Genomic DNA, 18136 nt, shown 5'->3' on the forward strand with positions numbered 1-18136 from the left:
AGCCCCAGGGACCATGCCCTTGCCCGTGTCCCTACCTGCTCGTGGTATTCGACGCCCATGCTGAGCGTGTTGACCAGGATAGCGATCATGATTCCCCGACCAAAGTACTTGCTGTCCACAATCTTGCGAAAGGTGTCACAGATCAGCCTCCAGAAGGCCAGCACAGAGTTGGGCTCCACGTCCAGCCCCAGGCTCCGTCGACGCCAACTGTGGGGATTCCGGCGGTCGCCGTGCTGGGCGTCCTGGGTGAACTCATAAACTGCCTCGCTGTCTGAGTCAGGCATCTCGTGGCCGGCGAGCTCCACCTCCCCTGCCCCAGTCCGGACACAGTAGGGACAGCTGTCTGGGCCACAGGCTCCGCTGTCGGCCTTCAAGCAAGGGCTGGAGATCTTGCAAGAGCTTTGGCAGGTGCCTGGGACAGGAGAGTAGAGGTTAGAGACTCCAGGGTTTCCAACTTGGGGTCACCCTTCCCTCAGAGTGTGTATAAAATGAGTGGGGGAGTTTGGGATTCTTTCAACGATGTGGCTGCTAGGCACTTGGTGGGCAGGGGTGCTGAATGACTTGCAATGTGGGCAATCCTGAGTAATAGAATGCCCCCAAACGCCAATAGCATCCCACTGACAGTCACTGCTGGTTGTCCTAGGGTTTGTGCAGTTGACCTAGGAGCCTTCAGGAAGGAGCCTAGACCATCTTTCCTTCCCAGGGAAGCCAGCCCTGCATTAACACTGCTTTAAGTAGCATTTTCCAAGGGATCCTTAAGACACACACCCATACATGTGTATTCATGTATGTTCTCACACCAGACACACACACATGTGCACTAGACACATACTCGCATACACACATGTACTGTGTACATACGCATACAATTTATGAGTCATATATACATGCACAGCCAAACACAAGTGTGCACAGACCCATACATATCACAGGTGCACGTGTGCCAGGCACGTGCATACATGGGCGTGCATACACACCAGGCAAGAGCACCACCCCGTGTGCACGGACACGCACCTATACACATCAGACACGTGTGGACACATGCACACATGAACACCAGACATGTGCATGCAGACGGGCACATACACACACCAGACACCTTCATGCACACACACACACACACACACACCCCCCAGACTGCACATGTGCACGTACACAGTGACCTATCCCAAGACGCCAATGTCCATTTAAATCCAGCTTTGACCATAGACTGTGAGAGCTGAAAGGAACCTCAGAGACCACCCAGAGAAAGCATGGATGTGAAGACGCCTGGCTCGGGGCCCAGCCCTTCCGCCTGCATGCAGGAGGACATCAGTAAACACCACTGACAGCTATGATGGTCCCAGCCCTGCCTTCTACACAGAAGGAAATAGAACCATGCGTGTGTGCGGCTGGCTGGCGCCCCTTGGCAGGGTAGTAGAAGAGCTGGCACAAGAACCCTTCCCACCGCATTCTGTGATGGCACCTTCCTGTCCCAGCCCGCATTCCCACATAACAGCCCACAAATATCCCACTTCTCCCACGTGCCACATCCTTCCTGAAACACAGGCCCTGGGCTTCGGCTACAGTGAGTCTGTCTGTGGAGGAGGGTGTGCCACCCATGCCTGACTGGGGGATGCCCCCAGGTGCAAGCATCTCCCTTCCCCACGACACTGGGTGTTCCACCCATCAGCCTAGCAGCCCCTGAGGACTTGCTGCGCCAAGCCCCAGGTCTCCCTATGGGGACGGAGTGATACTCGCGTTTACAAGAGTGCCCTTAGCATGGGGCGTGGTGCCCACCACAGTCACACACCATTTCCCCTCTGAACCTGCAGCAAGGACTACAGAGCGTGGGCCTCAGAGTCAGAGGGCCCTGACTCCACCCCTCACCAATGGCACCGCCTCGGGCAAGTCACACGACCTCTGCAAGCCTCCTTTGTCTCATCAGTAAAATGGGGATGATAAGAAAGTTTATCACTTAAACTGATGAGAGGCTCCAGTGGGGTTTTGCCTGAGAAGCATGTGACAGGCACACAGCAAGCCGGCAACAACTGCAAACAGCATAGAGCAGAGCACATAGCCGGTGCTCCTTACATGACAGCTGTTGTTATTATTACAGTGTAGGAATTATGATTCCCATTTTAACAGATGAGAAAATTAGGGCTCAAAGAAGCGATGTGACTAGCTGAAGGTCCCAACGCCAAGAGTGGCAGAATGGGAATCCAAGCCCTGTCCTTCTGACTCCAGACGCCCCAGTCCTGGCTAGGATGGGACATCACCCGGTCCCTGGGTGAGGGGCACCAACATGCCCCCACCCAGAGTTCTCACCTGTACTCTGTGTCTCCAGCAGCTTGTGCATAGAGCTGTAGGGCCTGGGTGGGATGTTGAGGCTGGTGAGGGTGGGGGGTCCAGAGGTGGGGGCCACCTCCATTAGCGCCTTCTCTTTCAGCATCTCTGGTGGAGGGCTGGTGTGCATGGTGGGGTACACCTTCCCACTGCCCACAGTCCTGCCCGATGCTTCCGATGGCGACCTGGGAGGGGGTGCCTGGCAGCGGACTGGTTCCAAGTGGCAGTCCGCATGGTAGAAGCTGTGCACAGACTCTGCACCCCCTGGAGGGCCCCCGGAGAGGGCGAGTGTCGAGGGTGGTGGCAGCATGAGCCGGCGAGATCCATTAGCATCCTTGTCCTGGATCTGTGGGCTGGCCCGGGGGACCCGTAGCGTCCCGTTGCCCAGGTGGTAGTGGTGGTGATGGTGGTGGTGATGGTGCACCAGGTGGTGGACGGACGGACGGCGGTGGGAGCGGGAGCAGCTGCCGCTGGGCTGGGGTTCCTGGCTCCCGCGGGGAGCTGGGCTGCTCAGCAGCCCGGCCCGCACGCCCGCTGCCCGGGAGACCTGGGCCAGCCTTCGGGCTGCTTTCCGGAGGATGTACACGAGGTACTTGAGCAGCTCCTCATAGCAGCTGCCCGGCTCGGAGAAGCTGGCCAGGGTGCTGGCGTTCGAGAGGAACCGCACGCGCTGCTCCCGCATCAGCTGGCTTTCCCGCTGCTTGGTCTCTGAGAACTGCGTGGCAATCACCACCAGGCACAGGTTGATCATGAAGAAGGAGCCCACCTATGGGGGTGGGGACAACAAGAGGGGACAGCCTGAAGGAAAGGGAACCACAGTGCCAGCCACCGCGTACCGAGTGCTCCCTGTGTGCCAGGCGCTGGGCTCAATAATTGTCCAAGCATCATCCTGTTTTGTTCTCATAACAATCCCAAGAGGTGACACCTTTATTGTCTCCATCTGACAAGTGAGGAAACTGGGGCTCAGAGAGCTTGAGGAATTTGCCCATGATCATTCAGCTAATGCACAGCAAAGCTTAGACTTGAACCAACCTCTATGGAATTCCAAGGCATTGCTATTGATCATGAGGTTATCTGGCAAGGATATCTCCCAAACTCCCTGCCCCTAAACATGCCCACCCTCCGAGATTCTGAGCACCCCCTCCCCAATTCCCATTAGTAGTTAGAGAAGGCTGTGGAATGAATGCTATCTCGGGGACATGGGGTTTTCACATTGGGCTGAGCTTTTGAGATCTTGGCAAAAACATTGTTCACAAAACTCCTGCTTCTAGTCCCAAGTCTAGCCGCGTAAGCTGGAGTGAGACCCTTAACCATGGGACCTCAGTAATCCCAAGACCATTGGCCTTGGCCTTTCCCCTCCCCCAGCTGGGTAATGGGCTGAACCCTGAACCCTGCAGACTAGCCAGGTTGCCACTCTGACTTGGCCACACTCCCCCATCTCCACCTCCATGCCTCAGTTTCCCCCGGGGTTCTGGGATGGCAATTGCTTGGATAACAATCCAGAATGAAGGTAATGAATATTTATGGTGACAAAGCAGATTTTTTTTTTTCTAGCTTGTGTCCTAGTAATTATGATAATTAGCTTCACTAGTGTGATTCCAGAGAGCTGTTTGGAAAGATTTTTCATGGGGTGTGTGGGAGGGTGGAAACAAGGCCCCTTACCTCTCTGTCTGCTTCCTTCCCACTCCCCAAGCCCAGGGAGAGCTGAATGGTGAAAAGGTCCCGTGAAAAGTTCACAAGACCACTTCCCAGAGGTGCTGGCCTTGCCACCCAGGTGATGGTGGGGGGAAGGGAACAGGCCCCTACCCTTCCATACCAGGGATGGTTGGGGGTGGGGCGCTGTTCTTTCTCAGGGACACCTCTCACTCACCGAGAGGTCTTTATTCTGACTCTCTGGAGCCTGCCTAAGTCCTGAGTAGATCTTGGTCTCTTTCTCTCAGTATCTGTCCCTCTGTCTGGCTCTGTCATTGGCCTCTTGGTGACATGGAAAAAGGGCTGGATTTGGAGTCGGTAGCCTGGGGTTGAATTCTCAGCTCCAGCGACCGAGCCTTCTGAAGCTCAGAGTTCTTATTTAGGAGATGAGGCCACAGTCCCTGCACCTGCCACCTCACAGGGGGCTCTGAGGATTAAGCAGGCAGCAGATGTGACAGCGCACTTCAGCAGCGACGCTCAGCCCAGCAAGACTAAGCCACAGCACATGCAAAGCACCTGACGGGGTCAGACAAATGAGGAAATGTCAGCTTCCTCATCTGTAAAATGGAGACAACAACAGGATCTTGGTGAGGATTAAATGCACCAGCACATAAAAAAGTGCTCAGAGCAGGGACTGGCACATAGTAAGTGCTCAATAAATATTAGCTATAAGTTGTAGCAATTAGATGGTTAATCATGAATGATAGTGATTAAATATTGCTACTTTTTGCCTCTGTCTTCTGTCCTCATAAAGTCTTGGAACTTCCGAGCTGGAACAAGAGATCACGCAGTGTTTCTCAACACCGAATGATGGGAATTTGGGTGGAACAATTCTTTGTTTGCAGGACTGTCATTTCAGGGTGTCTATTATCTACACCCTACCCCCCCCCCCCAGCAAAATGCCGATAGTGCTCCCCTAGTTCTCGTAAAAAACAGGACCACCCTTTGCCATTGCCAAATGCCCCCTGGGAGAGGCGGCATCACCCTGGGTTGAGGACCACCCATTTTAATGATGAAGAAACAGATGCCCAGGGTGGGGCTGGGGGGCCTCATAGGGGATGACTTGCCCAAGATTTTAAGTGGTAGTAAGTGATAGGCCTTGACCTTGGATTTCCTCCTGACTCCTCATGACAGGTGCCTTCTGCCTGTGTCTCTATGGGACTTTTCCTGAGAGCTAGAGCTTCAGACCAAGCAAGTCCCCTCTCTGGACCCCCCTCCACACATGTTTCCCCAGGATCGCCCATCCCCACAGGGGCCTGAGGAATCACTCACGATGATGAGGAGGATGAAGTAGATGAAGTTGTAGAAGGAATGAGCATCCATCACAAAGTACATGATGTCGACCCAGCCCTCCAGCGTGATGACCTGGGGAGGTTGCAGAGGGGCAGGCTGTTTCTGGGCCCCCTAAAGCCTCCTGCAGTCTCCTCTAGAGGCCCTGACCCCATCCCAACCCTGACGATGGCCACTCCAAGCCGGGACTGTGTCCCGACACTTGTGTTCTGGGGACTCTCCCAGGGCCCAGGCTGCCCCACCTGGAAGATGGCAATCCAGGCATAGCCGATGTTGTCGAAGTTGATGGCGCCCTTGAAGGGGTTGTGCTCCCCTGCGGAGCAGTTGGTGTAGTACTGGTTCCAGTTGACACAGGTAGTGTTGCTGGAGCTGTTGTAGGCCTCGTAGTCCAGGCCACAGGGCGGGCCGCCACCCCCGTCCCCGCGCAGCGTGGGCACACTCCTGCAGGAGCGCATGCCGTTCTCGCGAGGCTGGGAGCAGATGAAGGGGTTCTCATCCTCGTTCTCGGTCTGGTAGTAGCGCTCCAGGTCCACGCTCAGGGGGCTGCGGAGGAAACAGGGATGAGGCTGAGAGCAGGGTTCTCGGGGGACAGGGCCCAGGAAGGGAGAGCTGTGTGGAGGCACTGAGGCACACAGGGCGAGCACTGGGAAGGGGCGGGGATTCACGGGTGCGGATGGGGTGCGCCAGGAGCATGCAGATTGAGGGTGAGACTCCAGAGTCGGGATGTGGGAAGTCTCCATCCTAGAGCAGAGGTTCCCAACGTGGCTGCACTTTAGGCTCACTGAGGAGCTTTTACAAATCCCCACGCCCAGGCTGAACCCCACACCCATGAAATTAGAATGGGCAGCCGGGAGAATGAGGCCTTGCCGTTGTTTAAACTCCCCAGGTGACTCCAGTGTGTAGCCAAGATTGACAACCAGACATGTCACTAATAAGAGAACGGATATGTCACCAGCAGCAGGAACTGAGGGAGGTCCCAGCCCCACAGCCACTCCCAGGTCACCTCCCGGCCCATGTGCCACTCACAGGCTGAAATTCTCGGGCAGGAAGCATCGGTTACGAAGCAGCCCTGCCCACAGCTGGACGCCAACGATGCCAAAGATGAAGAAGACGAAGAAGCACAGCAGCAGGACGTTGCCCAGCATGGGCAGCGTGTCCAGCAGCAGCGTGACGAGGATGCGCATGCCTGTGGGGGCAGAAGCCACGCTGGGGGGGGGCCAGGCTAGCCGCGCTAGGCTGGCTGCCACGGGCCTGGCAGCACTCCCAGAGGGGGCCCACCGGGGCCTCTGAGGCTGAGACAGCCCGGCTCAAGCTGGAGGGAGACCAACAGACACTGCTAACTCTGCAGGCAGCCCTCGCAGCCCCTAACCCCTACCCACTATCCCTCTTGGCCTGCCCACACCAGTCAGAGCACAGTACCACCAAGGATGAGCAGAGTGGCCGCAGTTTCCAAAGCATTCTCCAGCACCGCATCCCACTTAACTCTCCCAACGTCATCACAGAGCTGATATCACCCCAATTTGCAGATGAGGGTTGAGGCTCAGAGAACTAACATGACTTGTCCAGTACCACAGAGCTGCTAAGTGTAGGTGCCAGGACTTAACCAGGCTCTCTGCTTCCACATCCCACTCCCCAACACACACACACACACACACACACACACACACACACACACACACACTCCCACCCTACTTCCTTCTCTCTCCAGATATAATCACCTGACCTTTCTAAGTTATAGACGCCGAAGTCATTGGGGAAACCAAGGCAGAGAACCCCAGCAGGGACGTTAGCAGGCAGGAATTTCCCTTTGAGAGCCAAGCCCTCACCAGGGGCCAAGATGCCCTGCACTTCACCATGGTTCTGAGCCCCCTCCCTGAGTCTAGTCTCTGCTTGGTCCAGATCCTCACATCAGGACCTGAGGAGACCCAAGGCTGTTTCCTCAGGTGGCCGCCAGTTAACGACCCCTTCCACAGGGAAAGCCACCACAAACCTGCCCCTAAGATGCTGTTAGGGATACTGCCCTCCCTCCCCACTCCAGATCTAGGACATCTAAACTAGCCCCCAGGCCACCAAACCCTTGTCAAGCACACAGACCTCTGGTGGCTAGTTTCGACCCCCAAAATGACACTCGTGGCCCTCTGACCCCTCCAGGGAAAAAGCTTCTAAGCAGCTGCTAATTACTCCTCCTGGTGACTGAAGTGGCCCTGCCCCGCCCCTGCCACTCAGTCCCTCTCCCCTCTCCCCTCTCCCAGCCCCCTTCAGCTCCTCTGTGCTCCAACTGAGATCAATTCCTCAGGGTTTGCATTACGGGAATTACACCGGTAGTTAGAGGCCTATAAATCTGCCAGCGATCACCTGGGGCGCGAGAGGAGGGAAGACGTGCCCCTCATCTGGGGTTCCTGTTAACACCAACATACACCAACGCCTGGAGGACACACTGAGCAGCTCTGCCCACCCAGACACACACACACACACACACACACACCCCCCACAGGCACACACACAGGCACGCATGCACACGCAGCAAAGGGGGCTACTGCTACATCAGACACTGAGCCCCAGAAACATGCCCCCACCCACCCCACTCCTGGGATGGCAGCAGAGACCATCTGCAGCTTGTGTAGGTTGGGGAGTTGCAAAGGGGGCCTGAGAAAGGGTGGGGGGCGGGATGCAAGGGGAGCTGGAGCTGCCAAAGCCTGGCTGGCTCAGAAACTAATGCGGTTTAATTTAGATAATTGTCCCAGCATTCAGTTGCTGCAGAGGCTTGGAAGGGGGTGGGAAGAGGAAGGGGACACAAGCGGAAGGATGAGGCATGGAGCGGCCGTCTTGAGAGAAGTCATGCTCGGGGTGGCCAGTGCTGTCTCACCAACGGGAACCAGACCGCATGAGAGGCGGTTCTGGCTAGAAAAGGCCATCCCACTTTGCACCCACTCCTCCTGGCCTGCCAGCCTCTCCACCCTGCTCCCACCCGCCCCTATTCCACTGGAGGGAGGGTGGTCTAGCTGAAGGGAAGGGGTCATCTGGGACATTCCTGAGACGCTGACCTAAAATCAGGCTGAAATGAGGGGGAAGGGGCCGCAGCCCGGGTGGGGGCTCCCTTGGGCTCCAGCGCCCAGCTCCCCACTGAGCCCTTCTCTCAGGGGGCTTGCATCAGTGTTCCAGGCCCCCTGAGGCCTGTGAGTGGCCAGGAGGTAGGGGTGGGGTCTGAGATTCCCGTATCTCCTCTTGGGGTTCTCCGCCCGGGGGCCGAGGAATGAGGGGTCACTCACTGGGCACCCGGTTAATGGCCCTGAGCGGTCGCAGCACACGGACTGTCCTGACAGCTGAGAAGCTGACGTTCTGCAGGTCCAGCGAATACTCCAGCATCCTGCAGGGAGGGGCCCAAAGGGAGGCCCTTTGAGTCTGAGGCCGCCGTGGGGGTCAAAAGAGGTCAATGAGGAATCCTGCTGTGGTGGGGCAGGAGTCCTCCCCCTCCACCAAGGGACCCTGAAAAGCCAGCTCTCTCCCTGGGGGCAAGGCCACCCCCTAAGCCAAGGACAGACTCCTTATCAGAGAATGAACAGAGGAGGGTGTGGATGGAGGGGCCTTGGAATTCAGAGAAGTACTGGCTCAAGCACTATAGGACAGCCCCGGACGCTTGGTGGACAGCCAAGGAGAAAGCAGCACTGTAGATGGGCTGGGGGAGGGGGCCGGGCCTAGAACTGGCCCTGGGGAAGGGACCAATCTGATCCATCGCTCTCCTGCTCCAAGCCCAGGCCCTCACCCTGCAATGACGATGAAAAAGTCAAGCCGGTTCCAAGTGTCTCCCAGGTAACACTTTTTCCCAAAGATGCCCAAGGCCACCATCTTCACCACCATCTCCACAGCGAAGAAGGCAAAGATGAAGTCATCAAAGGCCTGATGTGGGGACAAGAGGCTGCTGAAACTGAGAAAAGGGGGGGGGGGACACCCCCCTACCCCACCCCCACCCCCTCCTCTGGGCTCAGGGCCTCTTGCAGAGAAGGTGTCAGGGTTATAAAGATCAGGAGCTGCCCCCTCCCGCCACCACACACATGCTTACCTGCAGAATCCGGCAGCGCTGGGAGTCACAGGCGATGTCTTCACACGGCCGGAACATGCCCAGGGTCACACAGTTGAGAAGGATGACCAACATGCTGATGCGCTCAAACCAGGTACCAGGCGGTCAAGGAAACAGCTGGCCAGGGTGGAGTTGAGCCCGGGCCCCCACGCCCTGCCCAAGCACCTCCCACTGCCTGAGCCGCCAACCCCATCTGAGAGGCAGCCAGGTGTAGCCAGCTAGTCCCACCTCGGCTCATCTCACCTCTCTGGACCCAGCTTCCTCTTCTGTAAAGTAGGAAAAGCCACAAATACCCTGACTATTTGCACAAGCCATTTGGGGGATAAAATCGATCGTGCTTGTGGAAATGCCAGGCACCAAGAGTTTGCTGCTGAATCTGAATCTTATTCTCCCTACCTCACAGGGAAAATGTGAGAAGCAAATGAGATAATGTATGTGAATGTGTGACACAAACCTAAAGTCGGATTATGCTTGCCTTACAGTTTACCAAGCACTTTCACAGCATGCCACATTGGATGCTCACAACAGCCCCGAGAAATATCCGGGCTAGATCACCTTCTTCCCCAGAACCCAAGGAAACTGAGGCCCAGAAGTCATGTGCTGAAGGTCACAGGAGAGACCCAGATGAGACTGAGCTTTCCAAGCTTCTGATCTGGGATAGCAGCTTCCATAGCTGCTTAGGCTGCAGGGAAGGGGTTGTCACGACCGCACTGGCCCCAGACAGACAGGCCGAGGCAGACAAGCACCACAGAACTGGAGCCTCAGGCTGCCTCTTCCCCAGCCAGCCCCTGGCCTCTCAAAGCCCTCAGATGGCCTCCAGACACATTCACACAGTTAAATAATGAGGACCCACTACACACCAGGCCCTGCGCTGGACATAAGCCCCCAGCCTGTGCAGAGAAGACAGTACCCTGTATACAGACTATGCCACCATCACACCTTCTCATGGCTTCCAGCAAAGCCCCACCCTGGACCAACAGACTCTGTTTTGCAACAAGGGGGAGAGAGGGGTCTTTCTAAAACCTGAGTCTTTCCACAGAGTGGATTTCATTAAGGGGCTCACTTCCAGCCCATCTACAGGAGGATGTAGAAAATGGCCTCCGGACCTTAGAGAGTTCTGGGCACCAGACTCACAGATAAGTGACCAAGCATCCTGTTTTCTCAAGGAAAACATGAGAGGGGTGGGGAAGAGTAAAGGGGTTAGAAACAAGCAGAGAGTGGGGGGCCAGGGGAAGGAGAAGGCCTTGAGGATGGAGGTGGGGAGGGTGTCATGGCAGCCCACAGCACAACCCACCAAGCCAGACTCAGTGAGACAGAGAGCGCCCAGAGCAGATGGAATCTTCCTGTCATAACTCCACTTCTAGAGTGAGAAGGCTTTGGCCAGGGACCCAAGGACTTACCTTGAAGCTGATCCCAGCCATACCCCATCTCTGTCCTGAACCTCAGACCACACCCCCTCTCCGGGAGCCCACACTCAATCACCTCAAAGCCCTCCTGACCCCTCCTGTCACCCAGGCCCTTTTCCCTCAGACTCACATCCCTTCCCACCAGCAGGTACCCTAAATGCCCAAGGCACTACAATTTCCCTAATCTTACATCCTCACAGGAATAAGAGTTAAAAAAAAAAATTCTAGGCTTTTGGGGTAAGTTGATGGAAGGGGGAAATAAAAAGAGTGCTCTGTTTCCATGGAGCTGTTTCCCTGAGTGGAGCCGGAGCCCAGTGGATCTATCCCCAGAATAAGGGTCAGCCAGGGGTCAGCCTGGAAAAAAGGGGACAGGGAGGGAGCTCCTTTGGGACCATCATCTGAAAAGGGAAGGACACGATTACCTTCAAGAACTGGCCTGCTTTCCCCAACCTAGCCCCCTCCTCTCCTCTGTAGGGAAGAGGGTTCTGGAAGGGACCCATGTGAGCAGATGTCTCTACATAGGGACAGGTGGGTAGTTCTCCTGGGAAGAGGGGCTCCCGGGACACCTGTTTGGACCCCTCTAATGGCAGTGAGTCCACCATGTCATCTGTGCCCTTGTCTCGTCTCCCTCGCTGAGGCACGGGCACTCTGTTACACCCAAGCCCCTACAGAGCTTAGAGTAGTGCCTGGCATGTAGCAGATGCTCAATACATGGGAAGAGTGAATGAATGAATGAATGAGTCAATCAGTCAGTCAACCTCCCTGCCTAGAAGCCAGATGTATCTCCCCATTCATGTTTTCCTACCTTGTTTGCTTCAATAGTGATGAACTGATGATGAGTGGGGGTGGGGGGAGAAGTGACACCATAAAGGAGCTGTCCCTCTTTCTGTCCCCACCTTGCACATGCTCACACTGAGGCTTCTTATAGCCAGAGTCTGCCTCCAAATAACCCCACCTCCAGCTCTTAACCACAGAAGCCCCTTCTCAAGAGCCTTCTTGGCAATTCACCTTACTCCCGGGTACATCCTGCCACTCTCACCTCTCCCCTTTCCCTATAGGTAAACATACATGGACAGGGAAAACACCAAGGCACAGGCAAATTTGGGACAATCTGAATTAAGGAATAATTAATGAGGGTGGGGGGTCTTTTACCCTTCTCAGGGTAGGGCTCATTTCCTTGGGAATATGGCCGTATGTCACTGTGCCATGTTCCTCTGTTGCCATAACAACAGGAGGATGTGTCACCAGGTGGTGTGGATTTGTTGCCATGGTAATTAAAGGGACCCCCCCCCTCACATATGAACTCCCCTTACCCAGGCTGCTGTCTTGTCCTCACGCAGGGAAGGGTAAGTGGGGAGACCCACAGGTTATCAGGTTGGGGGGAACCATGTGACAAATCCCCATGGCAACCAAGGGAATGGGGGACATTGGTTGCCATAGTGACTATGAGACCTGTGCAGTCACATGTCTACTGTTGCTATGGTGACTGTCCGGGCTGGAGTGGATCCCAAAGGGGGGAGGTGGGTAGGAGAAGTGAGGATCTTTCGTCTCCCCACAACCCACCATCAAAAGCAGAGAAAAAAGGAAATGGCAGGGTGAGGAACCCCACTTCCATCCCTCCTCCTCTTCTCCCTCCAGGAGAGAGAACTAGAGCGTGTTATCTGACAACTTAGTCCTCTCTGTGGGGCTTTATCTAGAGCCTTTGCCTAGTTGGGCAGCTATAAGGGAGAGGAAGGTAGAATGAGGAGGGAGGAGGGCTGGACCACCTCCAGGGGCACGGGGGCTCAGGGCAGAGCATGACTGAGAAGGGAAGCAGGCCCCCCAGCTGTCCCATTCTCTGCTAGGAGCCTGCTAATCTGAGACCTAGGAGCACTGAAGAGGTAAAGGGCCTGGACCCAGGAATCCTGGCCTCCTACTACTCGTTGGGAAGGTGGGGTGCTTGCCTCATTCACCCCCGGAGAGGCTGGTGTCTATGGGATTCAGCATTCCCCAGAGTGGGGTGAGATCTAGGGGCTCAGGAGGGGGCTCCTGCTAGGGAGGCTGAAAAGGGGATTCCCCCAGCCGAGCCCCCCCCCCCCCGACTCCCACAAGCCTGTTTCCCGGTGGTCTGCCCGCCGACCGCTCCAGAGTGTGGGTGTGTGGGGAGGGAGGTTTCCAGCTGAACTGAAAACTGCAGCCCGAAGAAAGGCAGCCAGCCCCACCCAGAGACAGAGACGAGAGACACAGAGACACAAGAGAGCCGGCCCGCTGGAATCTTTGGGAGGGGAAATAGGCCAGAAAGCTGATTCAAACGTCTGTGACTCTCTGTGTGTATGTGTGTGTGTATGTCTGCGTGTGTGAGTGTGTGTGTGTGTATGTCTGCGTGTGTGAGCAGTTGTGTCTGTCGCCATCCTGGCTGAGGCAGGCAGGGCGGGGTGAGAGCTGGGGCGGGAGCAGGCAAGGGGTGAAGGGGGGCTGTGTGGTGGGGGTAATCCCAGGAATGGCTCCAACTGGCACTCTCCATGATGGGGAGTCCCCTGACAGTTCCGTGGAGCAGAGTGTGTATGTGGCCGAGAAGGAAGGTGGGCCTGGACAGAAAGAGTGCCAGGAGGTGTTCTGGCCCCCTCAGCCCAGTTCAGTGCTGCAGCCCCAGCCCTTCTCCCCAGAACTCCCTCTGGAGAGCCTTGGGTTTGAAAATGAGAGGAGGGAATTGGTGAGGAGACAGGAAGAACACCCCCCTTCCATTTCCTCTGAGGACCAAAATGGAGATTTCTCCCTAGGTAAGAGAGACAGGGGAACTTGGGACACTGGGACAGTGGCGAGGAAAGCTCCAGAGATGCCTGGTGCCCCCTCCCCTCCAGACGCACACTCTCAGACACACACAGTGATCACACACTCACACTCACTTCTGGAAGCCATTAGGGCTCCTGCTGTTCAGGCCTCCCCCTTCTCCTCCCCCCACTCCTGGCAGGCTCCCTTCTCCCCCTCTGGCCCCCTTCCCACTCCCCCTCTCGGCATCCCAAATGCCAGCCTGTGATTTCCAAATGAGAAAAAGCTGTGCTGGGCTCTGAGCTTGGAGAAACTCCTACACAAACTTCCAGATGTGACACAACAGCCGGGGAGGGAATGCTCAGGATCTCCTTCCCGGGAGGGGAAACGCACTCCCTCACACTTGAAGAAACACATACTGGAAAGTCCAACACACTCTCTCCCCTATAGCCTGGGAGGAGGGCGGCCTTTCTGACTCTGACCGTGAACCCCCAGTCTCCCCAGTACCACTTCCGAGACCCTCCTTCCTTTTGCTGCCATCCCTCCCTCCCCAACACACACACACACTCACACACTCACTTACACACCACTTCCCACCTGGGTCTAGATCTCCTCTCTAGGAAACCTGGTTTCTTAAAGAGGCTAAGACCGGAAGGGGCTGAGAAGCATGCCAAGAAGAGCCTAACTAGCTTCAGTTAGTTGAGAGGAGGTGTCCTTATGTCCCTCAGGCCCAGAGGTGCAGCCAAGGGAAGCCTCGCAGATACCAAAAAGAGAGAGGGAAAGACTGAGGCCCAAAAGTCAGTCCAGAACCCCTCCAGCAGTGAAAAACATAGGTTTCCCTTGATACATGGGTGTGATGAGAGTGGTGAGGGCACATCTCAGGCAGCCCCGTTACCAAGAAATTGTTCTCCACCCATCCTCAGCCAATCCAGGCTTAGCGGGCTGTCCAGACCGAGCGATGCTAATGCCCCTCACCCCAGACTCCCACCACCCTAGCGGGAAGCCTGCTCCCCCCTCCCAAGATGAGCACTGGGCCTCCACCTCTCTTCCGTCATTCCAGCCCTCTCCAACTGCCCCCTCCCAGAACACCTCAAGGAAGGAATCTGACCCCAGACCATCCACTAGCACCTGAAGATAGGGCAGGTGGGGATATGCTAGCCAAGAGGTCTGTGTTGTTTTGGAGGGAAAAGGGAGAGAAGATTTCTCTACACACAGTCCCCCACCACCACACACACACACCCCCGGGGGGCTCCTGAGAAGGAGGGGACAGGTCTGGTGCTTTTTTACATTCATGGAGAAGGTGGGTGATTAGCTGCAGAGAGGAGGGATGCCCTGAGCCTGTTCTTTTCAGAGACATTTGTTCCCCATCTCTACCCCTGAGAAAGTGGCCTGGGGTTGCCGGGGGTGGGGGGTGGGGGGGCGGAGTGGGCAAGATGTGCCAGCTCAGCAGGTCCACACACCTTGGAGGCAGCCTTCTATTTCTGCAGCTCAGAGAGAAAGGAAGGGCGGGGGATGGAGAGAGCGTGCGACGAGGGGAGCTTCCTAAAGACCCACAGGGTGTAGAGGATGGGGGTTGGGGGGGACCCAAGCTCACATCCCTGCTTTGCGCACTAGAGGCAGCAGAGCTGCAGAGAGTGAGGGCGGTGCCAAGCTCCCCCCCTTCCCCAAAGCAGAGTCCCGGTTGGGCTCTTAGGGGTTACAAGGGAGACCCGACGTCTCCCACTCTGAGTCCAAAAGAGCCTCTGAGCTGGGAGGAAAGTGCCAGGAGAAGCTGTCAAGACCAGGGATGGCAGCGTACCCCCCCCTTCCCTTCCGGCAGTGGCGGGACCTAACGCAGCCTGGAGCTAGGCATTAGTCAAGCAGTGCTTTGTGCTAGGGGCTAAGGGGGAGAGGCCGTGGGGATGAGGGGGCTGGGGTCTCCCATGCAATTCATGACGGGGAAGAGGATAGAGGGCAGTGCTAAATCTATCCCCCTGGGATGTGGGGCTTGCATTCCACAAACCTATCCAAGGAGTACACATGCGGTGGTGGACCCGAGTCTTCCCCAGTGAACCAGCTCAGAGTCTCACTGTCCCCCCAGTAGTTTCTTGGAAGGCTGCGGTCTCCCGTACCTGCTCTGCAATCAGGCGGGAGCACTCCCATAGAAAAGGGATGGATAACTTGGACCGGTTTAATCCCATCCCCCGCTTGCCAAAGCTCTTACCACAGTCTTTCCCTCCACAAGAAAAAATCTGGCACAAAACTCCCCAACCCAACCTTAAGCACCCCGCATTGAATAAAGAACTGGGGGAAAGGGAGGCACTCTGAGCATTGGGCTCCTACTGAAAGGGTCTCTACCCCGGCTCTGGGGGCAGACGGCTTTCCTCCATCACATCTTTTTCTCATTCTGCACTCCTGACATCAGCCGCCGCCGGAATCTCCTTATTGTGCCTCCAACCCGCGGGGTGGGGGTGGGGGGGTTAGGACCTGGTCCCCGCCCCCCAACATCTCCCTCAGGGGCAGTAAAAACGTCAGCCTCAAGGACCAGGTCGGGGCGGGTGCCGGTGGGGTGGGGTGGGGGAACCAGACCCTAGAATCCACCGCAAACTTTGGAGCTGGGGCAGGAGGAAAACCCAGGAGATTGCGGTCCCCCCCCTCCCCCGTCCCCGCAGCTTCCTCCCCACCCCACCCCCCAAACTCGGAAACCAAACCCAGCTCGCTAACCGGCGGCGGGCGGAATAGAGCTCCCAGGCTCCCGAAGCTCCCCACATCTGGAGGATGACGACCCTCCCCTGCCCACATCTGGAGAGCATCCAGCTGCACACCAGTAGGGCACGTCTCCTCTCTTTTCCTGGCCTGGATCCCAACCCCCCAAGGAGGACTAAGGTGTGGGTACCGAGGTGGGGCTCGCCTGGGGTATCAGCCAAACCTACTCCCGTCTCCGCTCCTACTCTGAAGCCCCCTTCCCTCCTTTGCAGCCCCCCTCTCATCTGCCCACCTTCCGGGCTCACTTCTCCGACTCACCTGGCTTTTGGTCCCCTCAGGCGGCGCGGCCCGCCCCCCTGCGGCCCCCCCAGCCCGGCGGTCGTGCCCCGGAGGATATGGGTTACAGACCGTGCGGAGACACCAGCTCCGCGGGCGGCTGTCCTGGCTCAAGTAGAAGAAAACCACCGGGGCCAGTGCAGGGTATGGCAGCCCCTCCGCCTCGGAGTCCGCGCTGCCCGGGTCCTTTTCCGCCGACCCCGGCCCCGGCCGGCCCCCGGCCCCCGACAGGTCGTTGAGCCGCATGAAGCTCCGGGGCTGTCCTGACTCCTCGGCGCCCGCTCCATCCTCCTCCTCGTCCATCCTCTGGCCAGCTGGGGCCCCGGGTGGTTTCGAGAGGGGCAAGGGGCGCCCCTCAGAGAAGGTGTCCTCACGCAACCGGGGGGCCCCGGCGGGGGCGCATCTGGGGAGCTCTAGGGCGCAGGCTGAGCCCCCGGGGGGGCCAGTTCAGCCCAGCTCCCCCTGCCCGCAGGGGCATGCTGCCCGCGGGGCGCCGGGTCGCAGGGAAGCCCCGCCCGGCGCGAGTCCCGCTTCCCCAGGGCTTCTGGGCCCCCCCGGGCCAGCCGGCCGGCTCCCCCTCACTTTGTTCCGGCTTCTTCGCTTCGCGCCCAGGCTCCGGTCGCCAGATTCGGCACTACCTTCGGCGAAGCGGCCCCAAAAGGGGGAGAGAGAAGGGGGGTGGAGGGTGGGGGGGGGGGCCGGAGAGGGGCGCCCCCTCTTCCCGCGGCGCAGCTGGAGCAGGATCTAAGGGGTCAGCATCGTCCCGGCTCCGCGCCAGCGGCGGCGGGGGAGGGGAGGAGGAATCTCTTTGGGGGTGGGTTTGGAGGGGGTTGGGGGAGGCTCCTTTCTCCACCCGGCGGCGGGCTCACGGTCCAGGAGGGGCGGGGAGGTGGTAGGGGGCCGTCCCGGGCGGGGGTGGAGGCGGAGATGCCGCCGCCGCAGCCGCCGCGGTGGGTGCCGCTGCCGTAGCTGTCGCCGGCACCACTGCCTCCTCCTCCGGCCGAGACGCGGAGCGAGCAAGCGAAAGCGGCGGCGAGGAGCCCGGCGCACACCACAGCTGGATCCCTCACTCCAACTTCAAGCCTCGGCCCCGCCTCTCCCCAGCCAGCCTCGCAGCCAATCGCCGCGCGCCGCCGGCCCCGAGCCGCACTCCCATTGGCCGGCTGCCGTGGCAGTGCGGGCGGGGGCGCCGGGGAGAGAGCCACAGCTGGAATCCGGTTCCCACCCCAAAGCCCGGGACCGCCCCTCTCCCCTCCCCTTGGCACTGGTGTCCGCTCCCGAAGACTGGAGCCAATTAGACGGCTACCCAGACCGAACCCACTTTCTTATTGGCCAGTGGGGGCTCTGGGACTCCTCTGGAGGGAGCCCCAGGGAATCAGAGTATTTGGCGCGGGGTCCCGGGATAGCGCCGCCGGCCCCCGGGCATCCTTTGTCCAAGACCCCAGAATTGGACCGCAGCCGGAGGGCGGGGCTCAGCTCTGGGCGGGCCTGGTGCAGAAGGAAGGCAGACAGCCCGGTGTGAGGGGTGTGACCAGGGTCCCAGAGCGAAATCCTGGGTCTCTACCGGATTAATATC

At 58.0% G+C, this 18136-nt stretch overlaps 1 protein-coding gene across 2 annotated transcripts in view; it reads right to left on the reverse strand.

Annotated features, from left to right (window-relative positions):
* Positions 1-17546, reverse strand: part of CACNA1G (calcium voltage-gated channel subunit alpha1 G) — a 62773-nt gene extending 45227 nt beyond the window's left edge. For both annotated transcript variants that reach the window (XM_068530410.1, XM_068530409.1), the window contains exons 1-9: positions 16622-17546; positions 9368-9479; positions 9071-9204; positions 8577-8674; positions 6334-6493; positions 5550-5850; positions 5290-5382; positions 2308-3091; positions 36-412 (exon numbers count right to left, since the gene is read on the reverse strand). In XM_068530410.1, coding sequence (XP_068386511.1) covers positions 36-412; positions 2308-3091; positions 5290-5382; positions 5550-5850; positions 6334-6493; positions 8577-8674; positions 9071-9204; positions 9368-9479; positions 16622-16863 — 2301 coding nt within the window. In that variant the 5' untranslated portion in view covers positions 16864-17546. The remainder of the gene's footprint in view (positions 1-35; positions 413-2307; positions 3092-5289; positions 5383-5549; positions 5851-6333; positions 6494-8576; positions 8675-9070; positions 9205-9367; positions 9480-16621) is intronic.
* Positions 17547-18136: the final 590 nt, after the last annotated feature.

The sequence above is a fragment of the Eschrichtius robustus genome, chromosome 20, assembly GCF_028021215.1.
Source record: "Eschrichtius robustus isolate mEscRob2 chromosome 20, mEscRob2.pri, whole genome shotgun sequence".
NCBI lineage: Eukaryota > Metazoa > Chordata > Mammalia > Artiodactyla > Eschrichtiidae > Eschrichtius > Eschrichtius robustus.